The 18,239-nt window shown below is 34.9% G+C and overlaps 3 protein-coding genes and 1 long non-coding RNA gene across 8 annotated transcripts; 1 reads left to right on the forward strand and 3 right to left on the reverse strand.

Moving 5' to 3' along the window:
* Window positions 1-1,491: 1,491 nt before the first annotated feature.
* LOC116128093 (squamosa promoter-binding-like protein 8) lies at window positions 1,492-4,166 on the reverse strand. 3 transcript variants are annotated; one of them, XM_031413765.1, is made up of 4 exons: window positions 3,922-4,166; window positions 2,846-3,553; window positions 2,064-2,188; window positions 1,492-1,967 (listed from the first exon to the last, which is right to left on the reverse strand). In XM_031413765.1, the coding sequence occupies exons 2-4, from the start codon at window positions 3,487-3,489 to the stop codon at window positions 1,810-1,812; spliced, it is 927 nt and encodes a 308-aa protein (XP_031269625.1). In that variant the 5' UTR covers window positions 3,490-3,553; window positions 3,922-4,166; the 3' UTR covers window positions 1,492-1,809. The 3 variants fall into 3 exon arrangements, with proteins under 3 accessions (XP_031269625.1, XP_031269624.1, XP_031269623.1); XM_031413764.1 differs by having other exon boundaries at window positions 1,496-1,967; window positions 2,064-2,227; window positions 2,846-3,561; XM_031413763.1 differs by having other exon boundaries at window positions 1,497-1,967; window positions 2,064-2,227.
* A 3,204-nt stretch (window positions 4,167-7,370) lies between these two features.
* On the reverse strand, window positions 7,371-11,858 carry LOC116128094. 3 transcript variants are annotated; one of them, XM_031413768.1, is made up of 6 exons: window positions 11,631-11,858; window positions 10,976-11,085; window positions 10,288-10,555; window positions 9,009-9,153; window positions 8,829-8,860; window positions 7,371-7,657 (listed from the first exon to the last, which is right to left on the reverse strand). In XM_031413768.1, exons 2-5 carry the CDS (start codon window positions 11,057-11,059, stop codon window positions 8,857-8,859), a joined length of 501 nt encoding a protein of 166 aa, XP_031269628.1. In that variant the 5' UTR covers window positions 11,060-11,085; window positions 11,631-11,858; the 3' UTR covers window positions 7,371-7,657; window positions 8,829-8,856. The 3 variants fall into 3 exon arrangements, with proteins under 3 accessions (XP_031269628.1, XP_031269626.1, XP_031269627.1); XM_031413766.1 differs by lacking the exon at window positions 8,829-8,860 and having other exon boundaries at window positions 11,631-11,857; XM_031413767.1 differs by lacking the exon at window positions 8,829-8,860 and having other exon boundaries at window positions 7,371-7,655; window positions 9,005-9,153; window positions 11,631-11,857.
* A 583-nt stretch (window positions 11,859-12,441) lies between these two features.
* Window positions 12,442-14,191, reverse strand: LOC116128092 (malate dehydrogenase-like). The gene is made up of 6 exons (XM_031413762.1): window positions 14,037-14,191; window positions 13,448-13,782; window positions 13,081-13,358; window positions 12,867-13,002; window positions 12,656-12,767; window positions 12,442-12,577 (listed from the first exon to the last, which is right to left on the reverse strand). Exons 1-6 carry the CDS (start codon window positions 14,179-14,181, stop codon window positions 12,483-12,485), a joined length of 1,101 nt encoding a protein of 366 aa, XP_031269622.1. The 5' UTR covers window positions 14,182-14,191; the 3' UTR covers window positions 12,442-12,482.
* Window positions 14,192-16,915: 2,724 nt separating this feature from the next.
* On the forward strand, window positions 16,916-17,822 carry LOC116128095. Its single transcript, XR_004127694.1, has 3 exons — window positions 16,916-16,985; window positions 17,104-17,167; window positions 17,761-17,822. It is a non-coding gene; the product is annotated as an uncharacterized LOC116128095 (long non-coding RNA).
* Window positions 17,823-18,239: the final 417 nt, after the last annotated feature.

The following is an 18,239-nucleotide window of genomic DNA, read 5'->3' on the forward strand; positions in this document are numbered from 1 at the left end:
CCTTGGACGACAGAAACTGGAAACACAAGGGCCAACTCTGGCTAAATTTTTCAGCACGTAAATTTATGTGGACCATGCATTCTGATCTATCAACTCATGCAATCAAATTATGTTGACCACAGATATGTATCCAGCAGAACAGAAGGGTGATGATGGGTCAGCTATTACAAGGCAAATCATTTTCTTTTGCACAAATTCGAAAAATGGTTATGAACAACAAAATGAAACCATCAATTTATGTTTGACATACCTGGAATAAATAAACATGCACTGTGAGTGTAACAACTTCGTATACAGTATATACATATCATTGCCTAATTAATATACAATATATTATAATACTCATCCAACAAACTGTCGGGTGGATTAAAAAATAATACATTAGGGTTTAGGATATTATTAATTAATGCTGTTGACGTGTAAATATCAATTTGGAGGTAATGTGTACCCAGGTGAAATAGAATGTATAGTTCAAAAGTTTGGTTTGTTTCTTCTGTGGAGAAAAGTGGAGGTGAATTAAAAAGCAAGGACCCACAGACTGAATTTCGTCGAAGGTGCAAGGAGGTTTCCAATTCATATTAACATTAAAAGATATGATTATTTAAATAAGAAAAAAACAAACATTAGATTTCAGCTTCACCTTTATCAATTTGGACCAACAGTATCTCACAATTTGACATCTCTAGCAGGCTACTTCATTCATTAATTAAAACTCTAATATAATAATATATATATTTGCATTTTGCAGGCTGCCTGTCGTCCGCCTTTTAAGTTCCATATGAAATTTCAAATCGTTCCATAACTACATGCCAGATATTTCATGACATATATTTGCACATCTCGGGGACAACACCGATATTATCCGGAATTTCGGCAACATGTGGTTTTTGTAATAGCAATATATGCAGGGAAAAACTATACGCTTGCATGGAATGGTAACATTTGTTTTGCCTTGGGTTTTTAGCATACTTCAAATTATATGGCAACTCTATTAGAATACTTCAAACTATGCTACGACTCTGTACATGGATAATTAAAGGCAAGACGGTCTGATTTGAGAAGAAATTAAATTTTAAAAACACGAGGTAAATAGGTGAAAAGAGTTGTGTCGTGTGACAGAGCAGTGGCTATGGCTAGGTCTCCGACGAATGGGGGTCCTATTAAAGAGGTTTTACTCACTCAACCTAGTCCACAAACACGAGTAAATGCCACGCGGACACGATAATGATATAGAGAAAGATTATTTGGGCCATCAGATTGATTCTATCAATAATTACTTTGCTTGGTACAGCCCCCATATGGGAGACACCATCCATCCATCACTCCTTCATCCTCTCTTCCCTTAAATTTTTTTTTTTTTTTTTTTTTTTTACCAACTCCACCTCCTCATTTCCATCTATTTTTACTCCATTTTCTAGCGGAATGTCGGGACCAGACAACAGATTAATTAATAATGCAATTCCCGAAATGAATAGAAACCTGCACACCCGTGCCTGGCCAAACTATTGCTGAAACCAAACAGTTACTTGTATTGGAAAATTCCAATTCTCCTCTTCTGTGTTTACTCCTGGTGAATTTCAAACGGTAAAACATAAAGATATACACTATTGGCAATTTATATTTTTTTTTCAGGACAAATAAATAAGTAAATAAAGGACACTCCATCCATGAGTCAAATTTTTTTATATTACTAGTAAGAATTTAAGAGTAAACATTCAGATTTTAGGGAAAAGAAAGCAGACAGTTCATAATTATGTTATTGATTGATAAGCTAGCTAATTCCTTCGACCCTTTTATCAGTGACGTTAATTAACCAGTAGAGAAAAAAAGTGAGCTTTGTGAAGCTGAAGACGAAGCTGCATTTGCTTGGTAAGGCCTTTGCCTAAAACAATCCAATGACATTCGTGGCGGTGATACAGCAACTGTCACCGACGATGACGAATGAATTCCTGAATCTGGAGGTGACCCTATACATAAAATTAATGCTCATAAATATTAGGTTTGAGAATCTCCGTTAAATAAAACATGAAGTATTATCATTCAAGTATATAATTAGGGCTTACTTGCAATATTCTCAGACGAGGAATTGCAAGCAGTTTCAAGCGACTGTGGCTTTTGACCTTCTAGATTTGGTTGTTGTTGAGATTTCCGCCTTCTACGATTGTGATCTGCCAATCTCTTTCGACAACTGCGTTTCCCATTATCGAACTCCGAGAGAAGATGGAATCTATTTCAATTTCGAAAATGCAGTCATAATTATAAACCTAACCATTCTCAACCAAACCAAAACAATCAGTACATAAACGGAAAGTGCAGCGACAAGATCATGTTAAGTCACAGACGATAATGCCCTCGGGATTTCCCCATGTACTGCAAAGCAATCATTAACCCTCAAACATTATTCCACGGGTGTTTCCGTCAAATTACGATGTTTCTTCACCCATCTTCACCGGATAAGAGAATAGATATACAGTTTCAGTTAAACAGAAAATATGAATGCATGTAGGGGTCTTTTGTAATTTAAATCAAATAATTAGTTAAACCAATTCAAGAACAGTACCAAAGGAAAGCAAACGGTACGTAAAACGGAAATCGCAGATTTTTTTTTTCTTTTTACGGACGCTAATACCCTCGGGATCACCACATGTACGAGAAAGAAATCAATCATTAGCTCTTTTCTTAAGTCCTCTTAAAGACGGGCAGTTCCGTCACTTCATACTAATCTTAATTATCAGGTCAAGTTGGACACTGTAATTGACTGACAATCCACCGGATTATGAGTTAAGAGAAGTAATATGGAAAATGTAAATGCATGGGGAGGGTAAATTTGCCAAAATGAAAAAACCTGCTACACTGCTGGCAGAAACGCTGAGTCAACCCAGCAGCAATCACGGTGGATGCCTTGGAGTGGAACTCGCAGACCTTGTGACGACGGTGGTAATGCTTAGCGTGGGTCAGATCGGCATTACAGCCCTCGGCTTGGCACCTAGGGGAGTTAGAAGAACCCGGTTCGCCTGGTCTGGACCTACGGTAAAGCCGGTTCACGAAATCATCATCAGTTGAAGAGAAGTAAGTTCTTCCACCCAAGTTCAACCCAATCCTCGAAGCGAAATCAATTGGTCGAGAAACTTCTTCACTTTTAGGGATAACAAAGTAACCGCCTCCACTTCCAGAGCCAGTAGACACATGGTCCATCGAAAGCATAGAGGGGTGGTGTGAAGGAGCGTAGGAGGACGCGCCACTATACGCGCGTGGATCAAATAGGGAATGAACATTATGGGGGTGTTGATGGTGGTAGAAGGCTGTGTTAGTAGTGGGTTGAGGAAAGAAGTTGTTGTCGTTGTGGTGTTGATGGTGGTGAGTATTTTCAGTGAAGGATTGTTGAGAGGTGAAGTGATCGAAAATCTGGCGGGTTTGGTTTGGTTCTTGGGTGGGTTCATCTCCAGTAAACATAATTGTTGTTGGGTTTCCCCATTGGTAGTCCAACATATTTGCAGTGGAAAGTCCGGCGAGAAAACTACGTCGTATAGTTGTAATGATGGGTCCTCTTGATCTGTGACACTAAGAAGAGTTAAAAAGAAAAAAAAAAAAAGATCTGTGACACTAAGAAGAGTTAAAAAGAAAAAAAAAATAAAAAAAAAAAGTGTGAAATAGAGGATGAAAAAAAAAAGGAAGAGAGAAAGAAAATTGTGGGTGGGGGAGAATGTGTCAGCTTTCACGAAGATATATTATTGAGGAAAGAAAAGCAAGAGCTTTTTCTTTGATGCTTTATTTATGTAGTTGTTTTGGATAGGTTTTTTTTTTTTTTTTTTGGGTTTTGGTTTTGAAATTGAAATATGTTTTAGCTTTTTGAGAGGGCATGAATTGCTTTTGGAGACATGTTGGTTGTTCGGGAGTTTTAGGGTAAGCAGTTAAACTCACCTATGGCAGTATGGAACTCAGTGAAGGAGTGGATGCGAATTTCGAAACCCTAACTTGCCATTTGCTGAGATTTTAACTGTTCTGTTTCTCCACTGTTTTGCCGTGCACAATAAGCTTCTCTGTCTGTCTTTTCAAAACTTCTCTCTCTTTACCCCATTTCTTCACTTTAAAAGCCCTTTACACATAGCTATTTACAGCACTCTTTTCTTCTCTCTCTCTCTCTCTCTCTGGGAGAAACAGGCTTATGAAATATGAAGCGGCTTGCACAGAGGTGTGATTGGCAGCATGTTCTGTTTAAGTTTAACTCCTAATAATTTTACACTTTTACCCATTTGATGTTTACATATTTATGGTTAAAACCCAGTTTAATAATATTTAATGAAATGAAATTCTGTGTAAAGGTTAATAAAAGTGTAGGGTCTTGTTCATCCTAGTCCAACTAGTTAGGAATGGGAATGGCAACAGAAAAAGCTACTATAACTATAAGCGTGTGGTTTTCATTTCTCTAAATTATGGGTCCCATACCCTATTGCTATTTTGCTCAGTCGGGCAGAACGCTCATCATGCATGGGTACATGATTTTCTTTGCTTTTTCATTATTTTTATTTTTTACTTTTCTCACAAATAAGATCCAAAATTTTCAAACTTATCCATGCCCCGAAAGCGACCCGACTTATATATAAAATTAACCTAACTTAATTAATACAATAATAGAAATGAGTATCTATTTTCCTGCTAATTTATTTGATTAAATTTAAATAATGGAGAGATTATGAAAAGGCCTGTATTTTCCATGTGCACAGCAGAAAGAGTTATAAGCATATTTATTAGTGATTAAACATTTAAATCTTATATAAAGTGAAGTCAATCGAGTAGACCATAAGGGGTCAAAAACGGTATAATCGTGTATCTTATTCAAACTAAATTTGTAGTCAGATGCTCTCTCTTCTTATTTCTTTCTGACGGCAAAGAATAAATGCTTCCGTGACCTCGGTGCATGTTCGATCCACTTCACCAAAACATTTCAATTTTTCAATTCAATATTATTCATCAAATCAAAGGCGATCATATTATGAAAAATGTTTAACCTAACTAAATTAATGGTGTCGAACCCTTATTCTTCAACCTTAACAAACAAAAAAAAAAAAAAAACAAGGGAGTTTAAAAATGCTGAAATATACTGCATGTTTGGCTACTATTTTATCCTTATTCTGGATCCTATTCTCAAATAAGTTTGGCATATTATTCCAGAAATATTACCCTATTTTTTAATTACATTTAAACCCCATAAGGTTATTAATTTCAATAAATACCCCCTAAAAAAAGTTTAAAAATTAACAAAAAACACCCCATCAACCCAACTTGTCAGATTCGGCAACTACCGTCTGTGATAGCCGGAATCTGTACAAGGCCTAACTTGACCATAAATGGCCGGAAGTTCATCGTTGTGGCCTTTTCCGGCCAGATCCAGATGTGGCCGTCGTTGGCTCAACGACGGCCACATCTGGATCTGGCCGTCGCTGACGGCCAAAGATGGCCCTCGTTGGGCTTTTCCGGCCGTCGACGGCCATAACAGACCGTAGATCTGGCCGAAAAAGGCCATACAACGTGTTACGACACAGATCCGACCGCTCTGTGCCGTAACGAAATTTTCCGGCCAGATTCGGCGGTGGTGGCCGGAATCTGACACTGTAGGTGGTGGGGGTGTTTTGGTCATTTTATATGTTAGGGTCTTTAGTTAAATTAGTAAACCTAAGGGCTTTTTCATAAATTTTTAAAATTTATCTCGTAATACTCCCCTATCCAATAACTCAATACTATCCCTAAAATCCTATCCAAAATACTAAACCAAACACACCCATATATATGCTTTCAGCAAATTGTACTGTAACTACAAGGAAAATACTTACTGCATATCTGCCATTTAGGGGTAGAATCTGGTTTGCTTTTTCCTGGCAGTATTAATCTTCAAAGAACTCATACATTTTATTGGCCTCATTTGAAATTAGTAGAAAGATAGTTCAACATGTATATATATATACCTCCAACTGACAGACCATTCATTCATTCATCTCTTCAACAGTGAAAAACTGTTGGGAAAACAAACTAGTCAATTTTGGAAATTTTGCAAGGGCTTCAGTAGTCTAGAGGGCCATGAAACACGTGTGGTGTGCTCAAACATCCCCATTCCCCAGTAAACAAGACACAATTGAATTGACTATGGGTACAGAATTATGAGAGGGGCAATTGGTGTAAATAAAGAAAAAAAGCAAGGGTAAGTAGTTAGAAAGAAGACGGAAGATAAGACAATCAAATCTTCAGCGTACGATGTATTAATCTGTAAATATTGCAAGTGGCTTGTTGTTGCTGATAATTGATATGAACCCTCCAATTTATGTACTCTCAATAACTTGAACTGAACAACGCTATTTAATATTTTATAAAACTCCCAAACAATGTTAACAGGTGGAACACAAGTACAGCGAATATGAGAAATTGTATACAGCAAAGCGTGTAAAATTAAAAAAAGAGAGAGACCGAGTCAATAAATACAAAGCAAAACTGAGAGGGGAAAAGTACAGTAGAAGTCTGGTGGGTTTGGTGAAAAACCTGACATGGACGTTGACTCTTCTGTACGGAATGCCTACTGCTTAGTCAGAGTTTTATTAAATATTTTAAATTTATAATATCTTTTCCAACTTGATTTTTATTTTATTTTAAAGCAAACTTTTAGGATTGTTGATGGTTCCCATAATAATTTTTTAATTTCCTGTTTTTCCAGCTTAATTGAAATCAAATTACGTTAAACAGAATAACAAATATAGAGTTATGACTTCCAAATTTGTTTTATAAAATATAAATTACAATTTTTTTTTCCTTGTCTTTTGTACATAAAATACATAGATAAAATCCTTACCGAATTTGAGTTGGTGCCCTTGACATGCCCAGTTTAGGTTGAGAGGAAGTCACTATACATTTAGAGTACGAAATAGTAATAGTTAGTGGGAGTAAATAAAGGTGGAATAAATAGAAGAGGAAAAATTGGGCCAGGAAAGTCCATTTTTTAGCGTCTTCTTTCTGCATAGCCAACATCGCATCACCCTGACGGGTAGATGTATAACCATGTTATCTCAAAAGCATGCAGGACACCACCCAACTTTCTCATTCCCTGCCCATTCATTATTCAAACTTATTGCCTTCTCTCTAATGAAACATAAGATTTTTAAGCTAACCAATTGACAATAACACCTTAGAAAATGTAACAATCACACTATGCGTACAGTGTATAATTCTATCCTATTATGGTACTTATGTATATTTCAAACAGTCAGGACATTTTTTCTTTTGAGGGTTCATACTTCCAGTGTTTTTAGATGATATGGTGAAGCATTATTGACTTATTGTGTTGCTGCTGAAAACAAAAATCAATGGAAATTTTAAGGCTTATGTTTTTTGGTACCAATTAAACTGAATTAAACTAAATAAAGCCGTTGGCATGCCGACGTCTCATTCTGAAATAAATCATCCCCAAATTTATAAACTTACAATGACGCTACCAATTCTGGGCATTTCAGTTTGTCCACATGTACTCGTGCACCACCATTTGAAGCCTTCACCATGAAAGCACAAACGTCTTAACAAAGAAATGAAAGTTGGATCCTGAGAATCTTGTCTTAAGTCAAAATCATCAAAATCTGTGCATCTTCAGCCAGTCTTTTAACTAATGCTGTGCTCTGTGAAATAAAAAGGGGAAAAACATGGCATATCTGAGAAATAAATGATAAACAATGCATAAATCATAACCTAAGGCATGTAAAGGCACACAAATATATCTTCAAGATGTAGTCTACATGCATTGAGTAATAGATACTTAGAAAGGAAAAGAGATACGTCACATGATTTCAAGGAAATCCCAACAATCATCCTATATTAAAACAAATTTAGGCAAAAACCAGGACATTCATTTAACATCTAAGGCCCTATTATGACACTTTTTTTTCTTAAGCAAAGATAAATTCTTGTATTTTAGATTTACTGACACTCAAAGCTTTATCAATGTTTCAAATTTTGGAGAAAAGAAAAGAGTCAATATAAGCCATGTGAAACATCTATGGAGAACAATTTTCATAAAGGCCATCTAGATCATGTGGAGAGTCAGTAAACAGGACCACATAAAAACAAGTAGAAAATGATGTTACACGGTATCTTCAACTGTTTGATCAGTCCCCACGAAACTTCCATACTTTTAGTTAAGAGTAAAAAACAAAATGGTCCCTGAGCTGACCAAGCTTCTCTGACACTTCATTTAAGCTGTGAGGAAGAAACTGCTGCCTAGGTGAGGAAAAAGAGACAACCAAAAACTATTTTTACCACAAACTCAACAATCACATTTATGCAGATATTCAGGGCCTAGGAAAAAACTTAAAAAATGTTCATACAGAAACAAAGCCTGAGCTAAATATACTATCAAGTCAAGTTTGTTCATAATCCTCCGTCAAGGCATATAGGAACACTGGATATTTTTCAGTGTCCAAGTTTAGAACTAGAGCCATGATATGAACTACATGTAGCAGGCATTCTCTGCATAGCAAGCAATTGAAAACAAAAATTTAAAAACTCTGCGATGCATCTCGCAATCAGAAAACAAGGCAGACTCATTTTTCAACCCAACACATTTCAAAAGCAAAGATGACACATTTAAAGCATTTTGACAGCTGTCAACAATAATTAACCATGAGTAGATTCTATATAACCATGAAACACACTAATAATTGGAACGTAGAATATACACCCAACAAGTTCTAGATATTCCATCATAATCAATAGTTATATGCAAAAGATGTCAGGAATTTCTAGCCCTATGGGCTGCATGTATTGTGGGAGAAGTTCCAGAAATTATTCAATAACTAATTGGTGACTCTGCTGTTGTAACTGTCACCTAAACAGAAAGGATGAAGTTCAACCCTTTCACCTCAGTTTGTTGGACATGGGATCAGATACAGTTGGTGAAAAAAAAAAAAAAAAAAAAAAAAAAAGGAGATCAATTTATAAAGAGGTAGACTATCAATTCCACGGGAATGACTTACTTTGGTTTGTCCGACAAAGTTACTAGAGATCTGAGCACACCAGGACTGATCTTGTCAGCAAGGGCACCTTTTTCTGAGATATGAAAGGATTTCTCCTTCACATAGCTTTGCAATTTTTTTGCATCATAATCAAGTTGTGTTTGATCTGCTTTAAAACAAAGATATCATAAAAGTAGAAGAATAATATAACAGCAATCGAAATAACAGTAGAAGAATAACACAATAGCAAGATGAAAGAATGTTTAGTTTAACATATTAAACATAAGAATACATCAAACCAGTCCTAAATGTACTTGGCGTTTTGGCGGCAATTCAATGCATCAAAGCATATACCTTGCACATTTATTTTATTATAAAAGGTATTTGTTGCTTTTTCAGGAAAAATGAAAAGAAAGGATAGAATTAATTCCCTGACTAAAAATAGAAGGAACAAGGTAGACAAAGTAATTAATTATTTCAGCAATTTATGTTTGTGAAGAAATGGTCTTCTGAAATGCTCTCTTTTCTTAAAAACAAAATCCAGGATGACCGGTGAACTGCACAACATAGATTCAATTCAGTTCATAAAAGGCAGATATTTTTGTGTAGTTTCATCAAAGAAGCCTCTCAATTACCCATAACTTATCCTAGCAGTGAGCACTGAAAGATAGCCCATCACTGAATTTAGTTGTCATTCTTTCACATGCAGACAGATGTTACTATTAAAGTGACAAGCTAATAAATCTAAAATAATTTTAGAAATATTTACCTTCTAACAAAAGACCAAAGATGGTAGCCTTGACAAGTAACTTTGATTCAAAAAAATAACTATAATTGCACAAATAAACTTAGATTCCATACTGTCCCCTAATAATCTTCAGGGTGGCTGGGGGCCTCGATTCCGTACTGTTCCCTAATAATCTTCAGGGTGGCTAGGGACCTTTAGAGCGTTAAATAATCATCTCATTAACTGTTTGATTGTTAATATTTTTTTAGTCATTATTTAAGCAATTAACGGCCATGTCACTGACTTTTATCAAAACTCAAACAAATTCTTTCAAGAGAAATAATAATAATGCATACCAACCTTCAAAAAACAAAATGCTCACTATATCACCAGTCAAACCTATCCTTGAATCAAGGTAGATCACATATATTTCCTATAGCTTTTAAAAAAACTTTTTGCTTTACAAATCGTAAGTCAAACCAGGAAAAAGAAAATACCACTTCTGATATAGGAACACTTAAGAAATTTTTTTAACTCATAATTCAGTTACACTGAGAGGGTTCGAGAAGACACCTGTCTCCAAAATAGTATGAGCAGCATGAAATGGAGTTCTAGCAAAGACATCAGTTCCTGGGAACATCATCCATGTGTGCTCATTTGCGTCATGGTCACCGCAGGTTGTGCATACCTCCTTCACCAAAGGCCTAGTTCCAGGATGCCCCATATCCTTCATTATTGACTCAAAAGGAGATGGAATACTGGTTCTCGTGGTCCTAGCCCTCTTCCTCAGAGCTGTTAGCGCTTCCCTGTTCCCATTCCTCACTTTATCATTTTCAACTAACTGAATTTCCATGAGCAGGAATCAGTGAAATGCCATTCTTGGCCCAAGAAAATCAAGGGAAAGAAACTAAAGAAAACAAATATTGCATTCATGATAATACTTCAAAATTTTCCAACAAGTCAAAAACCCAGTCATACAAAGTGGTTGCATCAGGCTTATTTTAAAACACATCATAGTGTCTTGATCCTTCACCCCTATGAGAAAAAAAAAAAAAAAAAAAAAAACCAGTATCCTAACTCAAAAATTTCAACTTCTTTTCAAAGAGGCCAAATGTTTAACTTCAGATATCATAAAGAAACTTAATAGCTGCTTCCAAAAAAAATCATTTTACTTCCACTCATTCTTCAGCAACCAAACAGAGTATGGGGGTTCAAACAAATATGTTGAAAACAGAAAGTTTTTGGGTCAGAATTCAATTACCTGATGTCGGGCTAAAAGAAGACGCTCAGCTTCAGTTTCAAGCTCAATCAAATTTTGCTGGAGTTGCCTCATAGTCTCATCCATTTTTCAATCCTCAATATATTTCTCGCCTGATTGTTCATTTAAAAATCTTCCAAATTAGAAAAGTTGAAACAAACACTCAACCAAGCTTCAGAAAGTACTTTACTCACTTTTTAAAACCTAAAAGAAACAATATGTTTGCTTTCAAAATTGTATTCAGATAAATGGCAGCAAGAACCATGTATGTTGACTACAAATTCAAGTGGAAAGCATATATCGAATCCCCAAGTCATATACAAAAGAAAAGGAGAGAGATTAGAGAAATAGAAAACAACAAATTAATTATGAATTTAGTCAAAGAATAGGTCAAACAAATATTTACACCTTCTGTATACTCACCTAAAACCCTAATTAGAATTTAATCCAAAAATATTCCTACACTTTTGAGAGGGAGCATAAATATTTAGATTGAAATTCAAAGGCATAAATGACAATTACAAAATCTCTACATTAAACATTAGATAAATATAAACCATAGACGCAAAATCACAACACCCCCGTCTTCAAATGCACAGAAAATATAATTAAAAAGCCAATCAAACTTAAATTCACGACAAAAAATAGAAAATCTCACCGGTCGGCGTTGCCGTGGAACGGCTTACGTTGGATTCCCCTTCGCCTTCGCCGTCGTAGTCGTGAGGAAGAGGGTTCAAATCTGGGAGCGTAGGTGTGGGTAACTTAGAAACTGGAATAGCAAGAAAAATTCTTAACGGTATCTTTGAAACTTAGGCGCTAAATGCACTTCTCAGTGGTCTTTCGTCATTACCTTCTTTTATAGCCCTAAATGCGGGTGTGTAATATTGAAACGTACACGCGCATGGCTTTGCGCTTAGATTACGGTTTTAGTACATTGTGCACGCGCGTGGCTTTCCTTTTCCTAGACCCATTTCAAGCTGTTAAAAACGTGGTCGAATGTAGAGTTTGGATTAATCGTGATAAGATTTTTGAAAAATTGAAAGTCCGATTTCAATTTGGACCAAATAATTTACTACATTATATTGTGCGGTCAATCCCCAGTCACCTACATGTCATTTTATTTATAATATATATGCCGAGCCACCTTTAAAAATCTTTAGGTTGTACTTTTCAGATTCCGCATCACATAATATATTCCATACAAGTTCTTCAAGCAAGTTTCATAAAGATCTTACGTACTTCTGATTGATGGGAATCAAAGCATTAACACATTAAAACAATAATTAAGTAAAACAATATTTAAGTAAAACAATAATCATTATATTATAAATAAAAGAAAGACCATCCCCTTCCAATAACACAAATAACAACTGCAAGAAAGAAGGGATGCTTATTATTACATTAACTAAGATTAGAACAAGAGGGTCCTTGTTTTTATTTTTAATAAACTTATTGTCTATATAATATTTCCTACTAGAAGAGGAGTACAGCGTCAATTGCAAGTTGAGTTTCAATTGAGGCACGAATAGGCCAATGATTTCTCCTCGACCAATTCTTTAGCTGTTGCATCCATCTTTGCCCTTGAGAATTCATCTATCTTGAGACCTGCAATTTCAGTAAACATATGTTTTAGTATTGTAAAAATTTTTAGCTTCTAAAACATTATTCAGTTAATAAACTTACCCTGCACAATTGACCATTCTCCGTTTTCACATGTAACAGGAAATGAATAGATAAGGCCTTTTTGGATGCCATAAGATCCGTCAGAATACACTCCCATGGAAACCCAAGTCCCCTTAATCAAACATGCAGAGGAAAACAAATAAATTATGCTAGTACAGAAAAATAGAAGAAATGGATTCTGCATACAATTTAAGATGAGGATATAACCAACCTTTGGAGTGCCTAAAACCCAATCACGAATATGATCACAAGCAGAACTTGCAGCAGAGAGAGCACTTGATAGCTTCCTAGCTTTGATAATGGCAGCGCCACGTTGCTGCACAGTGGTGATGAATTCGGAATTCAACCTACGACAAAAATAAAAATGAAAAAAGTTAGAAAAATGATGAATAAAACAGGTAGAAATTAAGTAACATTTTAGCTACCAATTATCATCCGCAACAATTTCTTTGACAGGCTTCTCCCCATTGTTAGAGGCCACAGTTGCATGATTGACATCAGGATACTGAGTAGAAGAATGATTGCCCCATATGATCGCATTCTTCACATCGCTAACATGAACCTTCAGCCTTTCAGAGATTTGGCCCAATGCTCTGTTGTGATCAAGACGTGTAAGACATGTGATGTTTTTCTCTGGGATTGAAGGTGCGAATTCTTTCAAAATCAGTGCATTGGTGTTTGCAGGGTTCGCTACGACTAACACCTGTTTATAAATAATGAGAAAAATAAGACAACTTCATGGGGAGAAATATAAGAATTAATCATTTAATGTAAGGGTTTCATGTCTTTCACCTTGCAATTTGGAGCGGCATGCTTCTCCAAAGCTGAAGCTTGAGCTTTGTAAATTGATACATTTTTAGACATAACATCCTTCCTTTCCATACCTTCCTTTCGTGGGAATCCACCAACCATGACAGCAATATTGACATCTTTACAGGCTTCAACAACGTCCGAAGTAGCAACAACACCTTTAAGAAGAGGAAAGGCAGCGTCTACCAATTCCATTTTCACCCCATTCAAGGCCTCAGCTGCAGGCTCAATATCGAGCATGTGCAGGATTACTGGTTGATCAGGACCTAGCATGACCCCCCTGGCGATCATTGGAACAAGAGCATACCCTATTTGCCCTGTTCAACATTATTCAAATTAATACATACACATTAAATGTTGGTCAAATAATAAACAACAAAGTTAGGAGAGATATGAGGTTTGACTTTTGGGAAAACACTGTATCATCGGCGGCTTTAGATTTTCGATCTGTTAGCCCATGCATGATGACGACTTAAGGATTAAATAATTTCGACAAGGAATTAAAAAAAAAAAAAAAACTGATTTTGTTTTTTTTTTTTTTTTCAAGAAAAATAGATTTCAAATAGCTTGCCTGCAGCCCCAGCGACCAATATTGTAATGGGTTCCTTTGGTACATTTAGGAAACTTGCCATGTGCTTTATAATCTTCCAAAACAACGAAATACAAAACAAAACAACCAGAATTTTCTGAAGGAGTACAATGTAAAAGTAATCCATTTCTCAAAACAAAAAGAACCACAAATCTTCCTGTTAAAATCAGGAAACTAACTGTCGTCCATATATGTACAAAGATACAATATTATTTAAGTCTACGAATCTCTACACACACCTCAGCAATACGGCAATGAGATACCAAAATGAAGTCTACAAGCCATGAAAATGTACAGAAACATCATTCACTCCAAAGAAAAGCACCCACCTTTTACAAAATACCTTTGCCAAGAAAACTTAATGATGAATATGGAAAAAGAATAAGATTAAAATATACTGTCATGTTTGTTTTAAGACTTAATTCAGAAGATTGAAATATTCAGCATACGTGTTTGTAATTATAGAAAGGGAAGAAGTAGTAGTAGAAAAGAAAGAGTACCAGCAGCGCCGGTGACTAGAACTCTCATTGGGTTCTTGGCCATTGTTGTGGAAAGATTGATGTTTTGGAGGAGGGTGGGAATGGAACAATGATGATGAATAGGAGCGGTTGAATCGGATAAAGAAGGGTGATTTGCTTAGATATAGAGAGAAAAAGATATGAGATTGAAAGATAAGGAAATAGGATCGAGGATAAAGATAGGGCTGTGAGGTGTGACAAGGATGATGAATCTTCTGACTTTTGCAGTTGATGGAAGTGTCAGCTGCGAAATGGAAGGAAAGTTTGTTTTCATATCATCTCCGGCTCCCTCCACTCCACACCATCTCTCCACTTCGCCTATTTCATTGTGTTTTATTTATTAACTATAATCAAAATTATAATTGTCCTATCAAAAGGTGTTATTGATTTGTCGACTTTTGTTCCTAGTTTTATTGTGCCGATGAATTAAGTGTCATTGTTAATTTTATTTACAAATTTTGCCATTATAGTAGTTACAGACACTTTTTACCCCGATTAAACCTCAAAATTCTTCATTATAAAGTGTTTAACTTTATAAAAATAAGAGATTAAAAGAATTTTTATTCTTTGAATATAAAATAATAATGAATTTGACTCTTCACATTTAGAAAATCAAATTTTATTATCTATTTTAATTTTAATAAATAAATTATAAGTTTATATGTATTTTATTTATTAATTCTCTCTCCTATTAAGTCTTTTTCTTTAAAAAACACATTCTCTTTCTTAAAATTTAAAAAATGTTCTTTATATTCTGAAATTAATAAAGAGCATCACTGGAGATGCTCTTAAGGGTGAGATTTCATTCATACTTTATAAACTGTCTTTGTGCGCATAAAAAACACAGAAAACAATACAAAAACAATAGATGTAGGATTTGCATGAAACATCCGAACTATTTCTAAAATCTCTTTCTTATGTTATTATTATGTTTTTATTTCATTCATTGATCCAGCATTAAAATCATGAGTCTTATAAGACCTTTTACGTATCAAGGATATTTACGTACTTCTCATTGGTACGAGAAATTGCACCAATAAGTTTCTTGTTGAGATGTAACACGTTAAAACAATCTTTAAGAAGATATATAGAATTACATATTATTAAGTGTACAAATTTTTAAATAGAAAATAATTTTAATATAAGATTTTTAAGTGCGTATTCACCATTGAAATAGTTAATAATATATAGTATTTACCAATGAAAAATTCAGATTAATATTGTGAAATTAAATAAATCTAAAATTTGTTTTGAAATTCAAAAATTATAATTTATATTTTATTGTCAAGATTTAAACGGTAATATATTCAAAACCGAAGCAAACCGTGTGTAACATGAAAGCCTAAACCGGGTTTAAAAACATTGATGATAATATTATATAATATGCAATTGCTACTTGGCAAGCCCGTTCTGATAAGAGCAACTGAGGAGAGAGAGAAGAGAATGCAAAGCTTCAAGGCATCAATTGTAAGGCGTTGTGGCCACACTTTACGAGCTCTCACTCTATACCGGACTCTTTCTTCTATTCCAGAAAACATTCTTAATGATGATCCTGACAATCAAGTAAGTTAACCTCAATTCAGTGCGTAATTTTTTTTTTTTTTTTAAGCATTCAATTAATTTAATTTTCTCTTTATAACTTATAGGTATTAGCGGAAGGTAGAGCTAGTTCTCGGATGGCGATTCTTAACAGACCCTCGGTTCTCAATGCTCTCAACANACTGAATGTTAATATGCTTCCACTACTCTTAATTTCTCTCTGTCTTCCTCTCTTTAAATTGGTTTTGTTGGAGAGTGTGGAAGAGTTAAAAGAAGTTCATGTGACTCAAGATTTTAGTTATGGATTGGTCGGTGGAATTCGAAGGGAAACCAGTATTTCGGTTGATGATTTTAGGGCACGGGATGGTTGTAACGGAGTTCAGTTGAAGGATGAGTTTGTTACTCCTGCTGCTACTGAAATTGATGGGTGCCAAGGTGATATGGGAAGTTCGCACTAGCAAGGGACTGTTAGAAGAGAAAGAAGAGGAGTTATAGATAATTTGAATTCATCGATTGGACCAGTGTTGAGAAGAATTACACGTATTTTTTTTTTTTAACATTCAATTGATTTAATTTTCTCTTTATAACTTATAGGTATTAGCGGAAGGTAGAGCTAGTTCTCGAATGGCGATTCTTAACAGACCCTCGGTTCTGAATGCTCTCAACACAAATATGGTGTGGTCTTTGATTCTATTCTTTTCTTTATTTTTTATTTTACAGTTCGATTTCAATAGATGTTTATTAAAAGTTGTGTCATCTAGGTTTTTTTTCACCTTGAATATATTTATTTATTTTGTGTATTTAGGGAGATAAGTTGAATAAACTCTATAAATGTTGGGAAGATGATACAGATATCGGTTTTGTGATGATGAAGGTAATTCTTCTTTGATTTTTTCAAATTTTAGATTCAAGTTTTAACTTGTTTACTTGTTCGATGTTAATGAATGATTTTGGTTTATTCATTGCTAAGGAATAATTTTGAATTTTTGAAGGGCAGTGGTCGGGCATTTTGTGCTGGTGGAGATATTGTTGCACTCTATCATTTGATCAACCAAGGTAAGGCCCAGTTTTTGTCACTACTATTCAGTCTATTCTCCGTATGGTGTAGTTAAAAGGAATTTATTGTTTCCCTTATGTTACAAATAAATGCTCTTGTTTGAATAATATATTTCTTCTTTTTCAATGATTATTTGCAGAAAGTTGGCATCACGTGGTCAGGTAACAGAAGATGGATTGAAAGTTTGAGATAAAACCAGGTTGTTATATATTGCTTTAAAGAGGAAACCTGTGCTTTGTGGTTTCTTGTTCTTGTTTGCCTCAAGTTATTTATATTTGACGTTTGTTTTATTGGTACCTTGTCCTGAATCCCTGGTTCTGTAAATGAAAAAATATGAAGATATAACCAACATAGCTAGAACATCAAACAAGGTCATGATTTTAATGGTTGACTTGCTTTTAGGATCCCGTGCTGTGGTATTATATTTTATTTTACCTTGTTGTTTATCCTACATTGGAATGGAGAGGAAAGATGTGTGATAAAATGGATATATATATCTATAGATATAGATATATATTTGTAAATCTTTGTTTATTCACATGAGTTGATTCATAATTTTATACAATCATTCAACATTTTGTTCTCTGTGCAGGGAAGCTTGAAGAGAGTAAGAACTTCTTTAGGACACTATATAGTTTCATATACCTACTGGGCACCTATTTGAAGCCACATGTGAGTATTTGTAGTTTTAACAGTTAGAACATGCTTCTAGAATATCAGTAACCTACTAATTGTTATACAACCCTGTAGTGTGGTTTTTGTAGTTATTGATTGTGCAGTCTAATTTTGACACAATAATTGATCCAAAACCTCCATGAAAGCTCAACAAAATATCAAAAACTCACAAGCCAAAGTTCGGCCAAACAGGACTCTCCACAATCCACCTTCACGATTTCACTAAACAAGAGGATTTCAACTTCAAAACATGCACAAACACATCACATGACACACCAACCAGATTCGGACAACACTAAATTACCATTAGAAATTTGGCCACGGTAAGACGAAACACAAGAACACTTACTTGAATAAAAAATGATAGAGACAAGAAGAGGTCTTCAAGCATAAAGA

The sequence above is a fragment of the Pistacia vera genome, unplaced genomic scaffold, assembly GCF_008641045.1.
Source record: "Pistacia vera cultivar Batoury unplaced genomic scaffold, PisVer_v2 Contig197, whole genome shotgun sequence".
Classification (NCBI taxonomy): domain Eukaryota; kingdom Viridiplantae; phylum Streptophyta; class Magnoliopsida; order Sapindales; family Anacardiaceae; genus Pistacia; species Pistacia vera.